General features: G+C 38.9%; 1 protein-coding gene across 14 annotated transcripts in view; it reads left to right on the top strand.

Annotated features, from left to right (window-relative positions):
* ANKS1B (ankyrin repeat and sterile alpha motif domain containing 1B) overlaps positions 1-20,571 on the top strand; it is a 1,053,015-nt gene that overhangs the window by 464,300 nt on the left and 568,144 nt on the right. For all 14 annotated transcript variants that reach the window (XR_007402223.1, XM_025439286.3, XM_025439282.3 and 11 more), the window contains exon 12: positions 15-195. Coding sequence is in view for 13 of the 14 variants with exons in the window: in XM_025439286.3 (XP_025295071.1) it covers positions 15-195 (181 nt within the window). In the remaining variant the exon portion in view is untranslated. The remainder of the gene's footprint in view (positions 1-14; positions 196-20,571) is intronic.

Genomic DNA, 20,571 nt, shown 5'->3' with positions numbered 1-20,571 from the left:
CTCATTTATTTTAGCCTAAACAACGAACATCTATTGTGTCTTCTCTGGATTTTCACCGAATGAATCACAACCAAGAATATTTCGAAATCAACACATCTGCAGGATGTGCAAGCTTTACTTCCAGCCCTCCTATTAGTCCACCCACCTCTTCTGTGGGAACCACAGAAGTCAAGAACGAGGGAACTGGCCATACAGGTAAAGCAGTTTCAATTTATGAAGGTATATTTTTGAACTTTTAAACCTAAAGCCTTAATAAGGTGGAGGGATTAAGAGGAATCTTCATATAAATTTGCATTGTTTTTTGTTCATCTACAGGTATAGCAATGTAGGGCACTACTATTTTTGTCAGATAGTTGATATAATATTCTTTTTGGATACATTTTTTTTCTTTTTGGATACATTAATGGCCTTTCAGGTGTTACATATGATTTATGATGATTTATGATGATGATTTAATGCTCTTATGGTAGTGAAATAACAAGAGACCCGGAAATGCTTTTCTTCCACTACTATTTACCCATCTCCACACAGTGGTATCAACTCATCAATATGCAACTTTATTAATAGCTGCTTTGAGGCTACAGAACCGGTATCAATCTGGTAAGATTGAGTTGGGTGGTGTGGCCTAAGTGGACTTTCAATCTACTCAAGCCAAGGTGATTTTGGAGAGGAGAAGCTGTGAAAAAATGGTGCTGGGGGTAAGGGGAAGATTAAGGAAAGTAACCACACCGACTAGTAACATGTACCTGGTTCCACCCAATCAGATTTGCAATGTTTCTTTGGGGGTAAGAAGCTAAATAACTAGTATGGCCAAATGACAGAAATAAAATAATTTACATTAATTTAAAGTAAGTGAACTATTCTACTACTTTGTTTTAAAGAGATATAATTTTAAAGTCCACTAGAAATGATTATGAATTTTAGAATCATAAGGTATCATTTATATGGGTATTCCATGTAACCTTTATTCAACATGAGTGTTGGGGCAGCCCTGGTGGCTCAGCGGTTTAGCGCCGCCTTCAGTCCAGGACATGATCCTGGAGACCCAGGATCAAGTCCCACATCAGACTCCTTACATGGAGCCTGCTTCTTCCTCTGCCTGTGTCTCTGCCTCTGTCTCTCTCTCTGTGTCTCTCATGAATAAGTAAATAAAATCTTAAAAAAAAATGAGTGTGTTGTGTGACTATATAAATGTAGGCATCATACTTAAGTCCTTTACTCTGTACTTTTAAGAGCACTGATAGAAATGTTCCAAAAATATAGCAAGAAAATTACTTCCCCCTAGGAAAACTAAGATTTTTAAATAATGATTAAGGGAAATAGTGACATAGATATTCTATGGAAGCTATTATCTAATCTTTTCATGGCAACCAGAGTGATATTTATAACATATAAATTAAAGTATATCACTATCATGCTTAAAATCAGTGGCTTCTCACTGAACTCTGAATAAAATCCAACTCTTCACGAAGGCCAATGAAGCTCAATATAGCCTAACTCTGACCAGCTCTGTAATCGAAACTTGAGCACTCATCTTGGTCCACACTGGCCTTCTTTTCTAGGCATTCTAGTCCTAGGCTTTTGTACTTTGGTTCCTGCTGTGTAGAATCTTTATCTTCAAGTTTTCATGTGGCTGAGTGTTATTTGGGTTTTGACTCAAATACACTTTCTCATAGAGGCCTGCCCATATCACCTTATCTTGATTAAGCCCCTCAATATAATAACAATTACAATAATAAAGATGCAAAAAGAATAATCATAATAATATTAATAACCAAGAAGTTTTAAGCAAAAACTTTAACACCATACATCATATACTGTTCAAGACATTTTATGTATATTAACTCATTTAAATCTCATAACTGATATATGAATTAGATGTTATTATTTATAGACAAGGAAACATAGAAAGAGGATAAACTATATTTCAACATTGCTCTTGTCACTTCTGTCAAATTATCCTTTTTCCTTTTTCCATATCCTTATTTAAGTTGCACTGTTCACTTGTTTAGTTATTTATTATCTTCTCTCATCTTTCTGAAATTGTAAGGTAGAATGATTCCTGACACATTGTAGACACCAAAGTCAGGCTACCTAAATTTGTTTACTAACTGTGGGACTATACGTTACCTAGCTAGCTGAGATTTAACCTCTTTATAAAGCTATTGTTTTCTTAGATATAGAATTAAACTAACAATTAATTATATTAACTTACCCTATTTTATGGTAATGCATATAATTAGCACTGTGTCTGGCACATAGTTAGTGCTCAATAAATGTTAGTAGCTGTTAGTAGTAGTCACTGTGATATTAATGAAGCCTACCGCTAGTTCATTGAGCATGAGCATTTATATGTCTGCCACGTACCAGAGTCAGTAGGAGAGGAGGGATGGGATATAACTTGTGAATAAAAATGGACCCCAGAAAAGTTTCTGCATATATAATTATTACTCAGTTAATACTTGAATGACTATTCCAGATTTAAAACTCTAAAATGGGAAGATTGACAAGTACTCTGACACTTGCCTTAGGAAAATATCAGCTCTTTATTTTCATTAGTACACTGTTTTCTTGGATGATTTTAATTTTTGAATATTTTCAACAGTCCTTTGAGGTAGATAGAAAATTTTATTTATTTATATAAAAATTAAGAGTAAAAGATACAATGAGTCTAGCCTCAAATCATTGACCACTAAAGGGAGAGGTTTAAAACACACACATTTTACTGCTGTCAGGAATTTGATGGCACTGTCCAGATATGTGAAGAAACTGTAATTTGCCACACATTCCAAAATTGATATTTTCAGATCTGACCTTTGAATAGAACCAAAAATCTGACCTTTTAACAGTTGAAATGGTTTCAAACAGCATGTTACTATGGTTTCCTAATGTTATGTCACTTCCATGTTACATCAAAAGTTTTAGGATAGATTGTTACTTAGTAATAGTGTGGAAGGACAATGATGATTTGTTTTACATTAAAAAATAAAACTTTTAATTTTATAAATAAAACTTTTAAGGTAGACATTTATCAACTTGAGAAGTAGCATTCATTATATTATATGTAGATAATTTATTATACTTTGTACTTAAAAACCTGCCCATATGGGACTCCTAGGTGGCTCAGTCAGTTAAGCAACTGACTTGATTTCAGCTCAGGTCATGATCTCAAGGTCGTGAGATAGACCCTGTGTGGGGATCTGTGCTGGGTGTAGAGCCTGCTTAAGATTCTTTCTCCAACCCCCTCTCTCTACACTCCCCCAACCTCTAAAAAATACATACATACATACATACATACATACCTGCACATATTGGCACTACCACATGGTATACATTGAAAGAGAGTGAATTCGAGAGTTAGTTCTGTCACTGATTTGCTGGATATTTTTCATCAAGTCACTTATCTTCTCTGATTTCCAATTTGCTCCTCTGAAAAAGGGATATAGTATCTACTTTTTGAGTACTTGTAGTAATAAATGAGCTTATTTATGTGAACAGATTTTATAGAATATGGAAATTACTATTCTGTAATATTATCATCAATATTATTTAATATTATTTTTTTCTTCTTTAATATTATCATTAGAAATCTATAATAATTTTAAGATGGAAATAGCCTAAATATGTACACAGATCTGCACTTGTAGGTATCTGACCTTTTCTTAAATTAAAAATATAATCTAAATTATTAGATAAACCTACAGTTCATTTTGTAAATGATTTACATGCACAAAAGAATTAATCTTGACAAAATGTTATTTACAGAACAAAGACTAATATACCCTCAAAAATGAATTGTATACTGTAAAACACATTGAATAAGTGACCGAATGAATTTATTATAACAGAGACATTTCAAAAGTAGCCTGGTTTATAATAAAGCTTCCTACTTGTAAGGCACTGCCTTATATGTTCCAAGTATCAGTTTGTGAAGCATCAAAAATGGTTGTTAAAGTGAAAGAACTGTGGAGTTGGACCCACTGTGGGATGATATGAATAGATTTGCATTTAATTAGAAATATAGTTCCACTATTAAAATTTGAGATAAGATAAAATTGGAGGTGGGGAGATACAATGTTATCAGCTATGAAAAGATGTAAATGGATTTGAGAGACACAAGGAAATAACAGGTTATTATAACTGATTGGATGTATGATGGTAAAAGGGAAAAGTTGAAGGAAGCCTCCAAAGTTTCTGGCTTAAACAGATTCGTCAAATCATACTGCTATTTCCTGAAGTATGAATATTTGTAAGTAAGAAGGGGGTGCAGATGGATCATATAGGAACTAATAGGCCATTTTAAGGACTTTGGCTTTTTATTCAGGAGGAAATGAGGAAAAAATTCAGGTCATTGAGAAGATGGGTGACTAATGATCTAACTTCTATTTATGAGGATTACTCTGTTTTGTTGAGAATGGATTGAAGAAGGGGAACAGAGTAGAAACAGGAAGGCCAGTTAGGTTATTATTGCGATGCAGTAAAATGAGAGATGAAGTTAGCTCAGATCAAAGGTGAAACAGTGGAGGTATAGAGAAATGGATGGATATTAGACATATCTTTAAGGAAGATCCAATAGGATTTCATGGTGGAGTGGATGTAGTGTATGAGAAAAGAAATAAGGAAAACAGAAAGATTTTTGTCTTGAACAACTGTCAGAATGGATTTACTATGATCTGACATGTGAGAGGTTGTCAAAAGAGCAGGTTTGGTGAGCAGGAAGAAATACCGAGAGTTCATTTAAAGTTTGAGAAGCCTATTTGGTATGTGAATAGATGTGTTGAGTAGAAGCAGAAGGTCCAGTCTAAAGATACAAATGTGAACATCATTATTATACAGATGATATGGAGTGGGTATAGATAGAGAACCAAAAACTGAGCTCAATGAAAGAGGGGATAAAAGGCAACATTAGCAAAGAAGATTGAGAAAGAATAACCTGTTAAGTAGGAGGAAACCTTCTGGTGAGTGTTGTGTTCTGAAGTCAGATGAAAAAAAAAGTTATTAAGAAGAAAAGTGTGATCAACTTTGCCAAATGTAGCTAACAAGTTGAGTAGGAAGAGGACTGAGTCAGAATTGCCTAGTGGGCATAACAATGTGGAAGTTACTGCTGTCCTTGAAAGAGGAATTTGGCTGAAATTCAAGGGGGAAAAACCCAACATAATGGGTTTAAGAGAGGAGAGGACTTAAAACAAATAAAAACTACCTTTTCAAGAAATTTCTTCCAAAGAGAATTATAAAAGTGCAGTGAAGGAGGAGAAAGAGAGAATGGGTTCTATTAGCCAAGAAGAGACGTCAGCTTTAGACAAGACCATGAGAAATAGGCAAGAAAGATGTTTCCAGTGTGGATACAAATGCTAGAAAGGGATCCATGTGGGGAGAATCTGAGAAATATCTATTCTGATAATTTCCATTTTCTCTGTTAAGGAGAAAGCACCAGCATCAGTTGAGATGAAGGAGGGAGGAGGAGATGTGGGGACTGAGGAAAGAGAAGATGGAGTGAGAGTTGTTTAGGAGAAAGAAACAGTGATTGGAAGAGGGAGATATAATATAATTGCTTGGAGGCATTAAGACCCCATTTGAAGTTCATATTCATGGACTGAAAGTTAGATTAGCCCATATGGTTCTGTCTTTTTCTGCAGCTCAGTTCAGTTGGAGGAACACAATTGCATAGATTTCGGAGAGTTGAATTTCAGAATGTGTTTTTGTCAAATGGGTATATTGAAGAGCAGGGAAATACGAATGTAAGAGAATGAGAGTAATGTTTGACCATAAAATTCAAGATGGAGAAGGAGGAAAAGAAGGACAACAAGGGAACAAGTAACATTGAAAAATCAAAAGGATCATTGGATTGGGGATTCCAGTAGGATCAAAGAATTGTTGGAGTCAAGGTACTAAAGTCGGCTAGGTAGTTCAGAGAGGTAGTTCAGAGAGGGATGCACAAGAAACCAGGAATAATTATTGATAATTACAGAATCTTAGATCTGTATGAAGATAAGTGGCTGAGTTAGCCTCTCCCTCCATAAAATAGCTTTACATGCTGTGGTTAAATCAGTGGAATTTTTTTAGAAGAAACATTTGATATAAAAAACCATGTTTATTTCTATATTGACTCCATTCATACTTAAATTAAACTTTCCATTTCCATTCCATACATTGATCTCCAAACATACTTAAATTAACTTTCGAATTATGAAACAGATTAACTTTATTTTTTTGTATTTTTATTTTGTATTTTATTTTTTTATAATAAATTTATTTTTTATTGGTATTCAATTTGCCAACATACAGAATAACACCCAGTGCTCATCCCGTCATGTGCCCATCACCGATTCACCCCCACCCTCGCCCTCCTCCCTTTCCACAACCCCTAGTTCATGTCCAAGAGTTAGGAGTCTTTATGTTCTGTCTCCCTTGCTGATATTTCCCACACATTTCTTCTCCCTTCCTTTATATTCCCTTTCACTATTATTTATATTCTCCAAATGAATGAGAACATATAATGTTTGTCCTTCTCCGATTGACTTATTTCACTCAGCATAATACCCTCCAGTTCCATCCACGTCGAAGCAAATGGTGGGTATTTATCATTTCTAATGGCTGAGTAATATTCCATTGTATACATAAACCACATCTTCTTTATCCATTCATCTTTCGATGGACACCGAGGCTCCTTCCACAGTTTGGCTATTGTGGACATTGCTGCTAGAAACATAGGGGTGCAGGTGTCCCGGCGTTTCATTGCATCTATATCTTTGGGGTAAATCCCCAACGGTGCAATTGCTGGGTCGTAGGGCAGGTCTATTTTTAACATTTTGAGGAACCTCCACACAGTTTTCCAGAGTGGCTGCACCAGTTCACATTCCCACCAACAGTGTAAGAGGGTTCCCTTTTCTCCGCATCCTCTCCAACATTTGTGGTTTCCTGCCTTGTTAATTTTCCCCATTCTCACTGGTGTGAGGTGGTATCTCATTGTGGTTTTGATTTGTATTTCCCTGATGGCAAGTGATGCAGAACATTTTCTCATGTGCATGTTGGCCATGTCTATGTCTTCCTCTGTGAGATTTCTCTTCATGTCTTTTGCCCATTTCATGATTGGATTGTTTATTTCTTTGGTGTTGAGTTTAAGAAGTTCTTTATAGATCTTGGAAATTAGCCCTTTATCTGATACATCATTTGCAAATATCTTTTCCCAGTCTGTAGGTTGTCTTTTAGTTTTGTTGACTGTATCCTTAGCTGTGCAAAAGCTTCTTATCTTGATGAAGTCCCAATAGTTCATTTTTGCTTTTGTTTCTTTTGCCTTTGTGGATGTATCTTGCAAGAAGTTACTGTGGCTGAGTTCAAAAAGGGTATTGCCTGTGTTCTCCTCTAGGATTTTGATGGAATCTTGTCTCACATTTAGATCTTTCATCCATTTTGAGTTTATCTTTGTGCATGGTGCAAGAGAGTGGTCTAGTTTCATTCTTCTGCATGTGGATGTCCAATTTTCCCAGTACCATTTATTGAAGAGACTGTCTTTCTTCCAATGGATAGTCTTTCTTCCTTTATCGAATATTAGTTGACCATAAAGTTCAGGGTCCACTTCTGCGTTCTCTATTCTGTTCCATTGATCTGTGTGTCTGTTTTTGTGCCAGTACCACACTGTCTTGATGACCACAGCTTTGTAGTACAACCTGAAATCTGGCATTGTGATGCCCCCAGCTATTGTTTTCTTTTTTAAAACTCCCCTGGCTATTCGGGGTCTTTTCTGATTCCACACAAATCTTAAAATAATTTGTTCTAACTCTCTGAAGAAAGTCCATGGTATTTTGATAGGGATTGCATTAAACGTGTATATTGCCCTGGGTAACATTGACATTTTCACAATATTAATTCTGCCAATCCATGAGCATGGAATATTTTTCCATCTGTTTGTGTCTTCTTAAATTTCATTCAGAAGTGTTCTATAGTTTTTAGGGTACAGATCCCTTACCTCTTTGGTTAGGTTTATTCCTACGTATCTTCTGCATTTGGGTGCAATTGTAAATGGGATTGACTCCTTAATTTCTCTTTCTTCAGTCTCATTGTTAGTGTATAGAAATGCCACTGATTTCTGGGCATTGGTTTTGTATCCTGCCACGCTACCAAATTGCTGTTTGAGATCTAGCAATTTTGGGTGGAGGCTTTTGGGTTTTCTATGTAGAGTATCATGTCATCGGCGAAGAGGGAGAGTTTGACTTCTTCTTTGCCAATTTGAATGCCTTTAATGTCTTTTTGTTGTCTGATTGCTGAGGCTAGGACTTCCAGTACTATGTTGAACAGCAGTGGTGAGAGTGGACATCCCTGTCTTGTTCCTGATCTTAGGGGAAAGGCTCCCAGTGCTTCCCCATTGAGAATGATATTTGCTGTGGGCTTTTTGTAGATGGCTTTTAAGATGTTGAGGAATGTTCCCTCTATCCCTACACTCTGAAGAGTTTTGATCAGGAATGGATGCTGTATTTTGTCAAATGCTTTCTCTGCATCTGAGAGGATCATATGGTTCTTGGTTTTTCTCTTGCTGATATGATGAATCACATTGATTGTTTTACGAGTGTGAACCAGCCTTGTGTCCCCGGAATGAATCCTACTTGGTCATGGTGAATAATTTTCTTAATGTACTGTTGGATCCTATTGGCCAGTATCTTGTTGAGAATTTTTGCATCCATGTTCATCAGGGATATTGGTCTGTAATTCTCCTTTTTGGTGGGGTCTTTGTCTGGTTTTGGAATTAAGGTGATGCTGGCCTCATAGAATGAATTTGGAAGTACTCCATCTCTTTCTATCTTTCCAAACAGCTTTAGGAGAATAGGTATGGTTTCTTCTTTAAACGTTTGATAGAATTCCCCTGGGAAGCCATCTGGCCCTGGACTCTTGTGTCTTGGGAGGTTTTTGATGACTACTTCAATTTCCTCTCTGGTTATTGGCCTGTTCAGGTTTTCTATTTCTTCCTGTTCCAGTTTTGGTAGTTTGTGGCTTTCCAGAAATGCGTCCATTTCTATTAGATTGCCTAATTTATTGGCGTATAGCTGTTCATAATATGTTTTTAAAATCGTTTGTATTTCCTTGGTGTTGGTAGTGATCTCTCCTTTCTCATTCATGATTTTATTAATTTGAGTCTTCTCTCTCTTCTTTTTAATAAGGCTGGCTAATGGTTTATCTATCTTATTAATTCTTTCAAAGAACCAACTCCTGGTTTTGTTGATTTGTTCCACAGTTCTTCTGGTCTCGATTTCGTTGAGTTCTGCTTGAATCTTTATTAACTCTCTTCTTCTGCTGGGTGTAGGATCTATTTTCTGTTTTTTCTCTAGCTCCTTTATGTATAAGGCTGGGTTTTGTATTTGAGTTCTTTCCAGTTTTTGAATGGATGCTTGCATTGCGATGTATTTCCCCCTCAGGACTGCTTTTGCTGCATCCCAAAGATTTTGAATGGTCGTATCTTCATTCTCATTAGTTTCCATGAATCTATTTAATTCTTCCTTAATTTCCTGGTTGACCCTTTCATCTTTTAGCAGGATGGTCCTTAACCTCCACATGTTTGAAGTCCTTCTAAATTTCTTGTTGTGATTTGTTCTAATTTCAAGGCATTATGGTCTGAGAATATGCAGGGGACGATCCCAATCTTTTTTTTTTGAAGACTTTATTTTTATTTTATTTTATTTTTAAGATTTTATTTATTTATTCATGATAGACATAGGGGGAGAGAGAGGCAGAGACACAGGCAGAGGGAGAAGCAGGAGCCATGCAGGGAGCCTGATGTGGGACTCGATCCTGGATCTCCAGGGTCACACCCCAGGCTGAAGGTGGTGCTAAACCACTGCACCACCAGGGCTGCCCAATCCCAATCTTTTGGTATCGGTTCAGACCTGATTTGTGACCCAGTATGTGGTCTATTCTGGAGAAAGTTCCATGTGCACTTGAGAAGAATATGTATTCAGTTGAGTTTGGATGTAAAATTCTGTAGATATCTGTGAAATCCATCTGGTCCAGTGTATCATTCAAAGCAGATTAACTTTACCCTAAATTCATCTCTTCTGTACTTTGTTCCACCCTTCCCTGAGATGCTAAGACCTCTTTTCTTGTTCCCTGGCTGCCTAGGGCCCCCTGAGGGTGGGGTTCCATTGAGAATTGCTCCTTCAGGGAGCTTGTTTTCCTCTTGACCAGAATGCATCTGCTTCTCATATGAAACATTCCAATGACCTGAGATGCCACATAGGATATTTCAGTCTTTGGGGTACCCCTAATGGTTGTCAGTGTGTTCTTTTTGCTCAGGTAGCAGGCTTTTTAAAAATAGAGGCAGTGAGGGACACCTGGGTGGCTCAATGGTAAAGCGCCTGCCTTCAACTCAGGGCATGATCCCGGGATCCTGGGATCAACTCCCACATCGGGCTCCCTGCAGGGAGCCTGCTTCTCCTCTTGCCTATGTCTCTCTTTCTATCTCTCTGTGTCTCTCAAGGATAAATAAATAAAATCTATAAAAATTAATAAAAATAATAAAATAGAGGTAGTAAACAGTGGTAGAATTCTGCCTCTTTTTTTGAGAGAGAGAGAGAGAGAGCGAGAGAAGAGAAAGCATGAGTGGAGGGGGAGAGACAGAGGGAGAGGAGGTAAGAGAGAGAATTTTAAGCATGCTCCATACCCAACATGGAGCCTGACACAGCTGGGTCTCATGACCTTGAGATCATGACCTGAGCTGAAATCAAAAGTCAGATGTTTAACTGACTGAGCCACCCAGGCATCCCTAGAATTCTGCATCTATTTTTTTAAACGTTTTTTATTTATTTTAGAGAGAGAGAGAGAGAGAGAAAGCAGGAGCAAGAGGGGCAGAGGGAGAGTGAGGGAGAATCTCAAGCAGACTCTGTACTGAACATAGAGTCCAATATGGGGCTTAGTCTCATGACCCTGAAATCATGACTTGAGTTGAAACCAAGAGTTTTGCTTTACTGACTGCACCACCTATGCACCCCTTCTGCATCTATTTTAAAGGTAGAGGCAACATGTTTTTTTGGATGTATTCAATACAGAGTGTGAGAAAATGTTAGGAGACCAAAGGTGTGGCTCAAGGATTTGGGGCCCTTCTGACCATTGGAAGAATGGAATTTATGAGGAAGCTCAGTTTAGGTCATTTAAATTTGAAGCACTATTAGATATCCAAGTGGACAAGCCAAGTAGGTAGCTGAGACAGTGGGGTAGGGTGGAGGGAAGCTACATGATAATTTTATGTTTATCAAAAGTCAAGGATGTCAGTTTTAAAAGATTGAGAAACAGTGCCTTACCCAAAAAGAGTGGCCTCTGTGAGATCTGAGTTCCTCAATGAAGATATCTATCCTGCACAGGTGTGTTGTGAATTACTAGGGAAGAGGAAGTTGAGTTAACTACCCTAGGTAACTAATTATCTCTAGTTTTGTTAGTAGTTTCAAACCATCACCTCTTGCTGAAGAAAACTGATAGGAAAGGGGATATCTAAAAAAAGTAAGGTGGAAAAGTACTTCCTCCCAAATGGGAGAAATAACAAAAAACAAAAGCTTCTAAGCACTTAGCAGCATAGGATGCTTTTTTGCAAGGGAGAAGAAACATTAGAGGAGAACTAAAATTAGAACAGAGAAGGTGGCATGGACCTTTCACGCTGCTTGGGGATTGCCAGAAAGACAAACGAAGGCCTTCCTTTTAATTAGTTCACACAGAATGAAAATAGTCCTCCTGAAGCTGAAACAGTGTTTTTCTAGCAGCCAACTACACACAGGCAGCTGAGGGGAGCTTTGGCCTCTAGCTGGCGTGAAGAGCAAAGCCAGGCTGTTGAGGTGATCACTAAGCTCCATGCTGAGGTTTAGGGTGAGCTGATAGAATGATGTATATTTATACCTTTGAGGTTTATTTCCTTAAAAATATGCATTAAACAAATTATCTTAAGTATTGATTATTAAATGCAGTGCTTTCAAGAGACCCTGATTTTAGGTCCAAAAGGAAAGCTTTTTATAAAAAGCACAAATATAGCACAAATATATTCTTTTTAAGATGCATTTTATTTATTTTAGAGAGAGAGAGGAGCTTGAGGGGGAAGGGCATAGGAAGAGGGAGAGAAAGAAACACAAGCAGACTCCATGCTTAGTGTGGAGCCTGACCCAGAGCTTGATCTCATGAGCCTGAAATCAGACCTGAGCCAAAAGCAAGAGTCAGATGTTCAACCAACTTGCCACCCAGGTGCCCCTGTAATTGCAAAAACATATTCTTATCAGTTCTTGATAAATCATAAAATGCCACTTCTATACTTTCTCGTTTCCTCTTATGGCTCTGGGATCTCATGAGTTTTCTCCACTGCCTTTCTGCACACATTGCACACCACATAGAAGGCAATGTATAGGTTAGTAGGTACTTGACAAAAAAAGACAATATTAACTTTTTTAATGCTTAAAAATATGAAAATATCTTTCATAGAATATTGGGGTAATATAGCTTATAGTGCAAACAATCAGGTGAGAACTTATTATTCTCAACGAAATTAGTTAAAATAAGACTATTGGTTTCTCAGGGCAGCATAAAATAGAGTGTGGCTGTGAGACTATCTGAATGACTGATCTCATGCAGGGGTCTGCAGAGCTTTGCTAGGAAGAATTAGGCTCTGAGACACAAAGAGGAATTAACTAGGCCAAGGTGGGGTGGGAAGATTATACTTCAAAGAAGGACTACCATCTTGGGGAAAAAAAAAAATCCCTAGGGTAGAAATTAACATGAAACTGCAGGTTCCAGAGAAAGGGGAGAAAATGGCAGGAGCTGAGTCTACAGAGGAAGTAAAAGGCCAATCACTCAGGGCCTTGTAGGCTATGTTCAAGATTTTAAGTCTCTATCCTAAGGCCCAAAGAGAGAGACCTAAAAGCAATGACTAGTTGCTGGCAGGCTGGTAAGCAAGAAGCAATGATGTAATTTGCATTTTATTGTCAGATGGCTCCCATTTGTTCTATGGACTGGAAGCAAAGTCATCTTTTGTGAGGGATCAATAAGGGCAAAGACTGAGGAGAGTGGAGAAAGTTTAAGTTATCTTTTTGTCCAAATTCCTAACAAATGGTTAGCATGTGGGCCCTGCAGGCAACATAGAAGGGATAAACAGTAGGGTGTGAGTATCCCTCCCAGTGTGCCTACAGCTTGTGGATGATATAGTTAAGTCAAAATTGTTACCACCAGGGCCAGCTCTTTCTGGCTGCTCACCTCAGCTCATCTCTCACTGGTGAGGTGGACCCAGCACATCAGCCATGTCTGCCATCTGTCCACTCTGGCCTCTGTTGCAGTCTTCTTTCCTTGCCAAGCTGGCCCCTTGACAGCCTACTTGACTTTCAGCCCAGATGCCTCTGAAGCCCCCTTCTGGAGGCCACAGAAAACCCTGGGCGTCATACGTAAGGATAGTAAGAAGGACTTAGAAAAATTTATCAAGACCTTGCCAGTCCATACCATGCAGAACTACCAAGTGTACTCAGAAGTGCCCAGAATCTAGATGGGATTTGGAGCCTAGACCCCTCTTTCCATATGTTCTCCTAATACCTATTATATTACAGGCTTTCCAGATAAAATTGGAAAGAAAAGCTTAGGACACACATACATAGAACTATTTTTCAATTTTCCCTATCTCATCCCGTTTCCTTCTTTAAAATTTCTGGGGCTTATACCTTCTTCCTCTTCTGGGCATTAAGTCTCCAGTCTAGGCCTGGGGGAAAAGAGGTCCTAATAAACAAAATTTAAGAATGGAAATGTATCAATATCGTCTTTGAAAAATACTATCCCTATTACATTGAACCAGTGCCACTAAATGGAAAAATCTATGAATATAGTGCATGCCTAATTAATATAGCTTCACAAATGCTTAATAACTGTGACCATTATTATTATCTATGTTGCTGTTATTACTACAGGTTTAGGCAACAAAGAGAGCCTAGACTCTAAAAATTCCGTAAAACACAGAGCAGCCAGGTGCTAGGAGTCCAGCCAGGCAATCAGAATCTTAAATCCACAAAGCTGCTTGGAACTGGCAGGTCAGTCTGCTGATGAGCAGGGTTGGAATTTCTATTTGTTCTGTTTCATGTGTTCTGGGGTGTGAGGGCAGCAAAAGCTGGAGTTGTGTTACTGCTGAGGAAAGCCAGACTTTCAACAAGTGCTAATCTACCCAAATTAAAGCAAAAGCAAAAGAACGATTGTTCCAGAGTTTTTGTGTTGAACATCTCCTTTTTTAAATTTATTTTATTTATTTATTTTTAAATATTTCATTTATTTATTCATGAAAGACAGAGAGAGAGAGAGAGAGAGAGAGAGAGAGAGAGAGGCAGAGACACAGGCAGGGGGAGAAGCAGGCTCCATGCAGGGAGCCTGATGTGGGACTCGATCCCGGGTCTCCAGGATCACACCCCAGGCCAAAGGCAGGCACCAAACTGCTCTGCCATCCAGGGATCCCCGAACATCTCTTTTGTTTTAATTAATCTTTCATTAACTCAATTTTCTCTTGCTTGTACCTTCTGTTAATTTGTGTGAAAATACAACTGCTTTGAATTTTCTTTGTGATTCAGATTCAGGGCTGCATATATCTCTCTAATGATCTTGTTCAGTTTGCTTGATAGATTTTTCTCTACCAGACAGCGTATATCTCTTGAAAAATCTCCCTATCAGTTATATTTGTATGATATCCATATAGGTGATGATTATAATTAAATATAATATGGTAGAAGAAAAGTTAACTGTATTTTTTTTTTTTTTTTTTTGATGGAGGGAACAAGTTATTTCCAGGTTTGTGCTGTGGAGAAATCCCCTCTTTATATTCAGTTGAAAATCATTTCCAAAGTGCTAGGCCTTTTTCTGAATTCACATCTTCTATCTCTACAATCTCCTTTGGGAGAACATTTTTCCTTTTTTCCTCTACACCCTGTCTATTTTGGGGCGGTGCCCTTTGTGGGGTCTGCCTAGCCCTTGAAAGCAGGCTTCTCTTTTATGCATCCTGACATGAGTGAGCAAGCCTATGATAGAACTTGTTCCATATTTCTCCCAAATAACCTCCTACCTCCTTGCTGGACCAGTTGTTCCCTGCCTGTCTGGCTCTAGGCTCTGTAATTTCTACTTTTCCACTTGACTCATGGCATCTGTTATTAGGCAGAATTCTATGATGACCTCATGATTTCTGACCCCCTTCAGTGTGTATGCAGTCCTGGCCACCAACACCTCGCTTGCAGCCTGGTGAGACCCTTCTAGGGGGACCAATTACCACACACAGACTCCTGACTCCTTTAACTGAAATAATAAATGTGTGTTGTAAGACACTGTTTTGTGCGTGTGGGTGTGGGGGTGTGTGTGATTTGTTACATAGGGGCAGAAAATTAATACAGTGTCCAATGTTCCCTTGATTTGGGAGAAAAGAAGACTGCCTCCATCTTTCCTGGCCCCAAAGGAACCTCCCTGATCAGCGCCCATCCCTTTCTCTCATCGAGATTATACACATGGTTGAGAGTGAAAATTTTCTCTCTTGCAAATTGTCTCTTTTACTTCACATCCCCAAGCTTAGCTCAGTTAATGCACTTATGCATCACAGATAACACCATTTTCCCCCAAAATAATGGTTTTTATTTTAAGAGGTACTAAGTCATGAAGCTAAAGCTCTGAAAGTGAAATCCTGCAACATAAACCAGAGGGTGGGAGACTATATTAGGGATCATATGAACCTGAAGTTCTTAAATTATTGATGTTTCCTCCCAGAGCTAGCTTTTTCTTAAAGCTAGCAGAGTTAATTTTTTAAGCATATATCTGATCATGCCACTCCATTGCTCACGAACCATCTTATATCTTGTCACCATATAAGAATATCCAAATGCCGTCACAGGTCCAACAAAGCCCTTGATAACCTGACCCTAACTTCCTATTTATTTATCTCTACCCATATACACCATGTGTTCCTAAGTACATTGTTCTTAAAGCTCATGGTTCTTGATTAATAGAAAAAAACTCTTCCATTATCTTGGTATGCCTTCCCATATTATCTTCTGGTAAACTTTAACTCTTGTGAGGAATTTGGCTAAGGGTGACCTCCTTTATGAACCCTCCTATAACTCCAATGATACTTTCATCCACGTGCCCCTCTAACACTCTTCACACACCTCTACTCTTAGATATTTTATACAGAAGTATCTGTTTAGATGTCTGTGGGCTCCTTAAATGCAGGGATTATATCTCAAATAAGATGTATGTATTTCCAGTGCCTCGTGTAGTGACTGACTTACAATAGATGATAAATAAACAGCAAACAATTGAACAACTAACTGAATATTTGCTTTATTGGAATTGTGCTACCTACTATGTACCTTATTTCTATCTACCTAATAAGGCTAGACCAGCTTTTCTTTCAACTACATTGCTTTCTTCTGAGCCATGGAACCCACCTTTCAATGGTTATTTTATAAAATGCCTCAGAGAGAAATGTCATTTTTAATGTAAGTTTTTGTTACATAATTGATCTGATTTCACAGATGAAAAGATAGCAGTTATTTACATTGAGAGACTATTCGGTTTTCTTATATAATTATAAAACAGTTGACCCAGCTTTGCCAAAATCATTAATATCACTCTAGAAAGCAATGTATCTGACAATGTGCACTAATTTATAATTTCCTTCCCTTTTTTATTTAATAGACCAATGTCCAAGGCTTCATCTTAAAAATCACAATAATAACTTCAGTGATTCCTGATCTTTCACAAGGTCAAAGCCAGGCCTAGCATGACCTTCTCTTTTTTTTTTTCCCTTTCCCAGAACTGATTTTTTTCACCACAGCTTGTGCTAGTTCCTTCATTAGCCACGTATGAGGTTGAGAATATTGTCTTAGGACCTGGAGGCTTGAGAATTAGAACTTTCAACATATTAGTGATGATCAGAATCCAACGTGCAGCAGCATGAATATGGCTGACAGAATTCTAACCCCTGGCAAGCAGTTCACAGGATCTGGAGGGAACTCGTATTTGTGTGTGTATATGGGTTTTCCATAGCATAGTTTTTCTTACTTAGAAAAAAACCAATAGAGTATAGTGGAAGGCAAATATGCTGCAAAGAATCAGCATTTCTTCCAGAGCCAAAGATGTAATTTTTGTATTATCTACCCTTTTAGATCTAAAACAAGCCTATTGTATGTCTATGTTCTTTGTATTGGCACAGATGTCTATATTCCTTTTATTAACTCTGATAATCAAGAGTTGACTATGTAAAACTAATAATAGATTTCAGATTTCCTTCTGGAAAACACATAGCACATGTGAAAGGAAGGATTATTAACCAAACAAATCTTTGAGTTCCTAATGATTAGCATTTTGACAAGCTGCTGTCTTAGATGAAGGATTTAAATTATATATTACATAACTTCAAAGTATTTTGTATTTCTTCTTGATTTCAATATCCAGTAAATAGTGTTCATCTTAATGTTAATGGAAAGGAGATCTTTGCTCTGTTTTAGTCTCCGTGCCCACTGATGTTGCTATAGGACATTAATTTGCTATAGGGTTTTGTTTCTACTATTAATTGTAATCCTCTAGAACTGATTAACATTACAGTAAATAAATTATATGTCAAATTCTCTAAGCTAGGTAGTTTGATGTTTACTAGCAATATATTTGTTCCCTGAAGTTTCCATATAGAAAATTAAAAATAGAATATCAAATTCAGAATAAGCCTGGACCATTTCCTCATACTTCATATTTGATATATTCCCTTTCAGGCAATTATTAGCTGTTTTTAAAAATAATCTTAGATGTATTTATTTAAAACCAGATCCTTATGATTTGTTAAGAACCCATGTCATATGTTCATTATATTCTATCTTAGTAACCTCAAGCATATGAGCAATTATGGTTGAGGCCTTAATTATTGGTTATATACAAAATGTAAAACTACATTAGACACTAAACAAAAATTAGTTAATATTATCAAATTTATGAATAATACTAGATAGAGAAAGCTCATTTATTCATTTAACAAATACTTAGCATTTACAACGTACTAATGTCAAGATACTGGGTATAAAATAATAGAAAGACATGTTCTCTGAAAACCCTTATGGTATGCAAATAACTAAAGTAAAATGTTATTATATTAGCATGATATGAACTTATAGATAGGAGCATATAAGTCTGCCTAAGAGCATTAGAGATGGTTTTACAGAACAAATAATATTTGTCCTATGACTTGAAGAATTTATCAAATGGATTTTGAAGGAATATGGTGAAGAAAGAAAGGAATAAAGAAAGAGGTAGAGGAAAGTAGAGTCCTTAGAACCAGAGAAATTTGGACATAGGTCCTTGTTTTACCACTTAGGATCTTTAGGTAAATGATAACCTTTCAGAGGTTCCTTTTTTTTGAAATACTATAGATGGCCATATTTAGCATAGGACTTTGCACATGTTAGGGACCCAATAAATATTGTCCCCTTTGCACCTACGAGCTTCTTGTAGGTAGATAAGACAGATGATAGTATCAACATTTTAAAGATGAAGAAAGTAAAGAAACTTGATTAAGGTCACACAACTAAGTAAGTGGCAGAACCAGGATTAGAACCTGTATCCTCGAGGAGCAAGATGGCGGAAGAGTAGGGTCCCCAAATCACCTGTCTCCACCGAATTACCTAGAAAACCTTCCAATCATCCTGAAAATCTATGAATTCGGCCTGAGAATTAAAGAGAGAACACCTGGAATGCAACAGTGAGGAGAGTTCGCGCTTCTATCAAGGTAGGAAGACGGGGAAAAAGAAGTAAAGAAACAAAGGCCTCCAAGGGGGAGGGGCCCCGCGAGGAGCCGGGCTGAGGCCGGGGCGAGTGTCCCCAGGACAGGAGAGCCCCGTCCCGGAGAAGCAGGAGCTGCACCAACCTTCCCGGGCGGAAAGGGGCTCCCAGGAAGTTGGAGCAGGACCCAGGAGGGCGAGGATGCCCTCGGGTTCCCTGAGACAGTAACAGAGCAACTGCGCGCCCAGGAGAGTGCGCCGAGCTCCCTAAGGGCTGCAGCGCGCACGGTGGGACCCGGAGCAGCTCGGAGGGGCTCGGGAGCGGCTCCGCGGAGGGGGCTGCAGGGCCCCGGGAGCAGCTCGGTGGGGTCGGGCAGAGGAAGAGGCTCCGTGCGGAGGGGGCTGCGCGGTTCCAGGAGCAGCTCGCGGGGGGCTCGGGCGGCGGCTCCGCGGAGGGGGCTGCGCGGCCCAGGAGCGCGAATCCAACAGCGCAGGCCCGGAGCACAGGGCGCCGGGACACAGCCCAGGATCCCGCCTCCCCCGGGACAGGCAGAGGCCGGGAGGGCCCAGGACAGCAAGGACGCTCCTGCCCCAGCTGAGCAGATCAGCGGCCCCGCCCCGGAGCCTCCAGGCCCTGCAGACGGAGAGCTCCGGAGCTACTGCGGGGCTGAATCCAGGGCTCCAGAGCTGGCCGCGCCACTGGGGTTGTTCCTCCAGGGGCCTCACGGGGTAAACAACCCCCACTGAGCCCTGCACCAGGCCGGGGGCAGAGCAGCTCCCCCAAGTGCTAACACCTGAAAATCAACACAACAGGCCCCTCCCCCAGAACACCAGCTAGATGGACAACTTCCAGGAGAAGCCAAGGGACTTAAAGTACACAGAATCAGAAGATACTCTCCGGTGGTTCTTTTTTTTTTTGTTTTGTTTTGTTTTGTTTTGTTTTGCTTTTTGATTTGTTTCCTTCCCCCACCCCCTTTTTTCTCCTTTCTTTTTCTTCTTTTTTTTTTCCGTTTTTTTTTTCTTCCCTTTTTTTTCTCTTTCTCTTTTCTTTCCTTCTTTCTCTCCTGTCTATTTCTCTTTTTCCCAATACAACTTGCTTTTGGCCACTCTGCACTGAGCAAAATGACTAGAAGGAAAACCTCACCTCAAAAGAAAGAATCAGAAACAGTCCTCTCTCCCACAGAGTTACAAAATCTGGATTACAATTCAATGTCAGAAAGCCAATTCAGAAGCACTATTATACAGCTACTGGTGGCTCTAGAAAAAAGCATAAAGGACTCAAGAGACTTCATGACAGCAGAATTTAGAGCTAATCAGGCAGAAATTAAAAATCAATTGAATGAGATGCAATCCAAACTAGAAGTCCTAACGACGAGGGAAAACGAGGTGGAAGAACGAGTGAGTGACATAGAAGACAAGTTGATAGCAAAGAGGGAAACTGAGGAAAAAAGAGACAAACAATTAAAAGACCATGAAGATAGATTAAGGGAAATAAACGACAGCCTGAGAAAGAAAAACCTACGTTTAATTGGGGTTCCCGCGGGCGCCGAAAGGGACAGAGGGCCAGAATATGTATTTGAACAAATTCTAGCTGAAAACTTTCCGAATCTGGGAAGGGAAACAGGCATTCAGATCCAGGAAATAGAGAGATCCCCCCCTAAAATCAATAAAAACCGTTCAACACCTCGACATTTAATAGTGAAGCTTGCAAATTCCAAAGATAAAGAGAAGATCCTTAAAGCAGCAAGAGACCAGAAATCCCTGACTTTTATGGGGAGGAGTATTAGGGTAACAGCAGACCTCTCCACAGAGACCTGGCAGGCCAGAAAGGGCT

The sequence above is a fragment of the Canis lupus genome, chromosome 15 (assembly GCF_003254725.2).
Source record: "Canis lupus dingo isolate Sandy chromosome 15, ASM325472v2, whole genome shotgun sequence".
Classification (NCBI taxonomy): Eukaryota; Metazoa; Chordata; class Mammalia; order Carnivora; family Canidae; genus Canis; species Canis lupus.
This window is presented reverse-complemented; position numbering and strand designations above follow the sequence as displayed.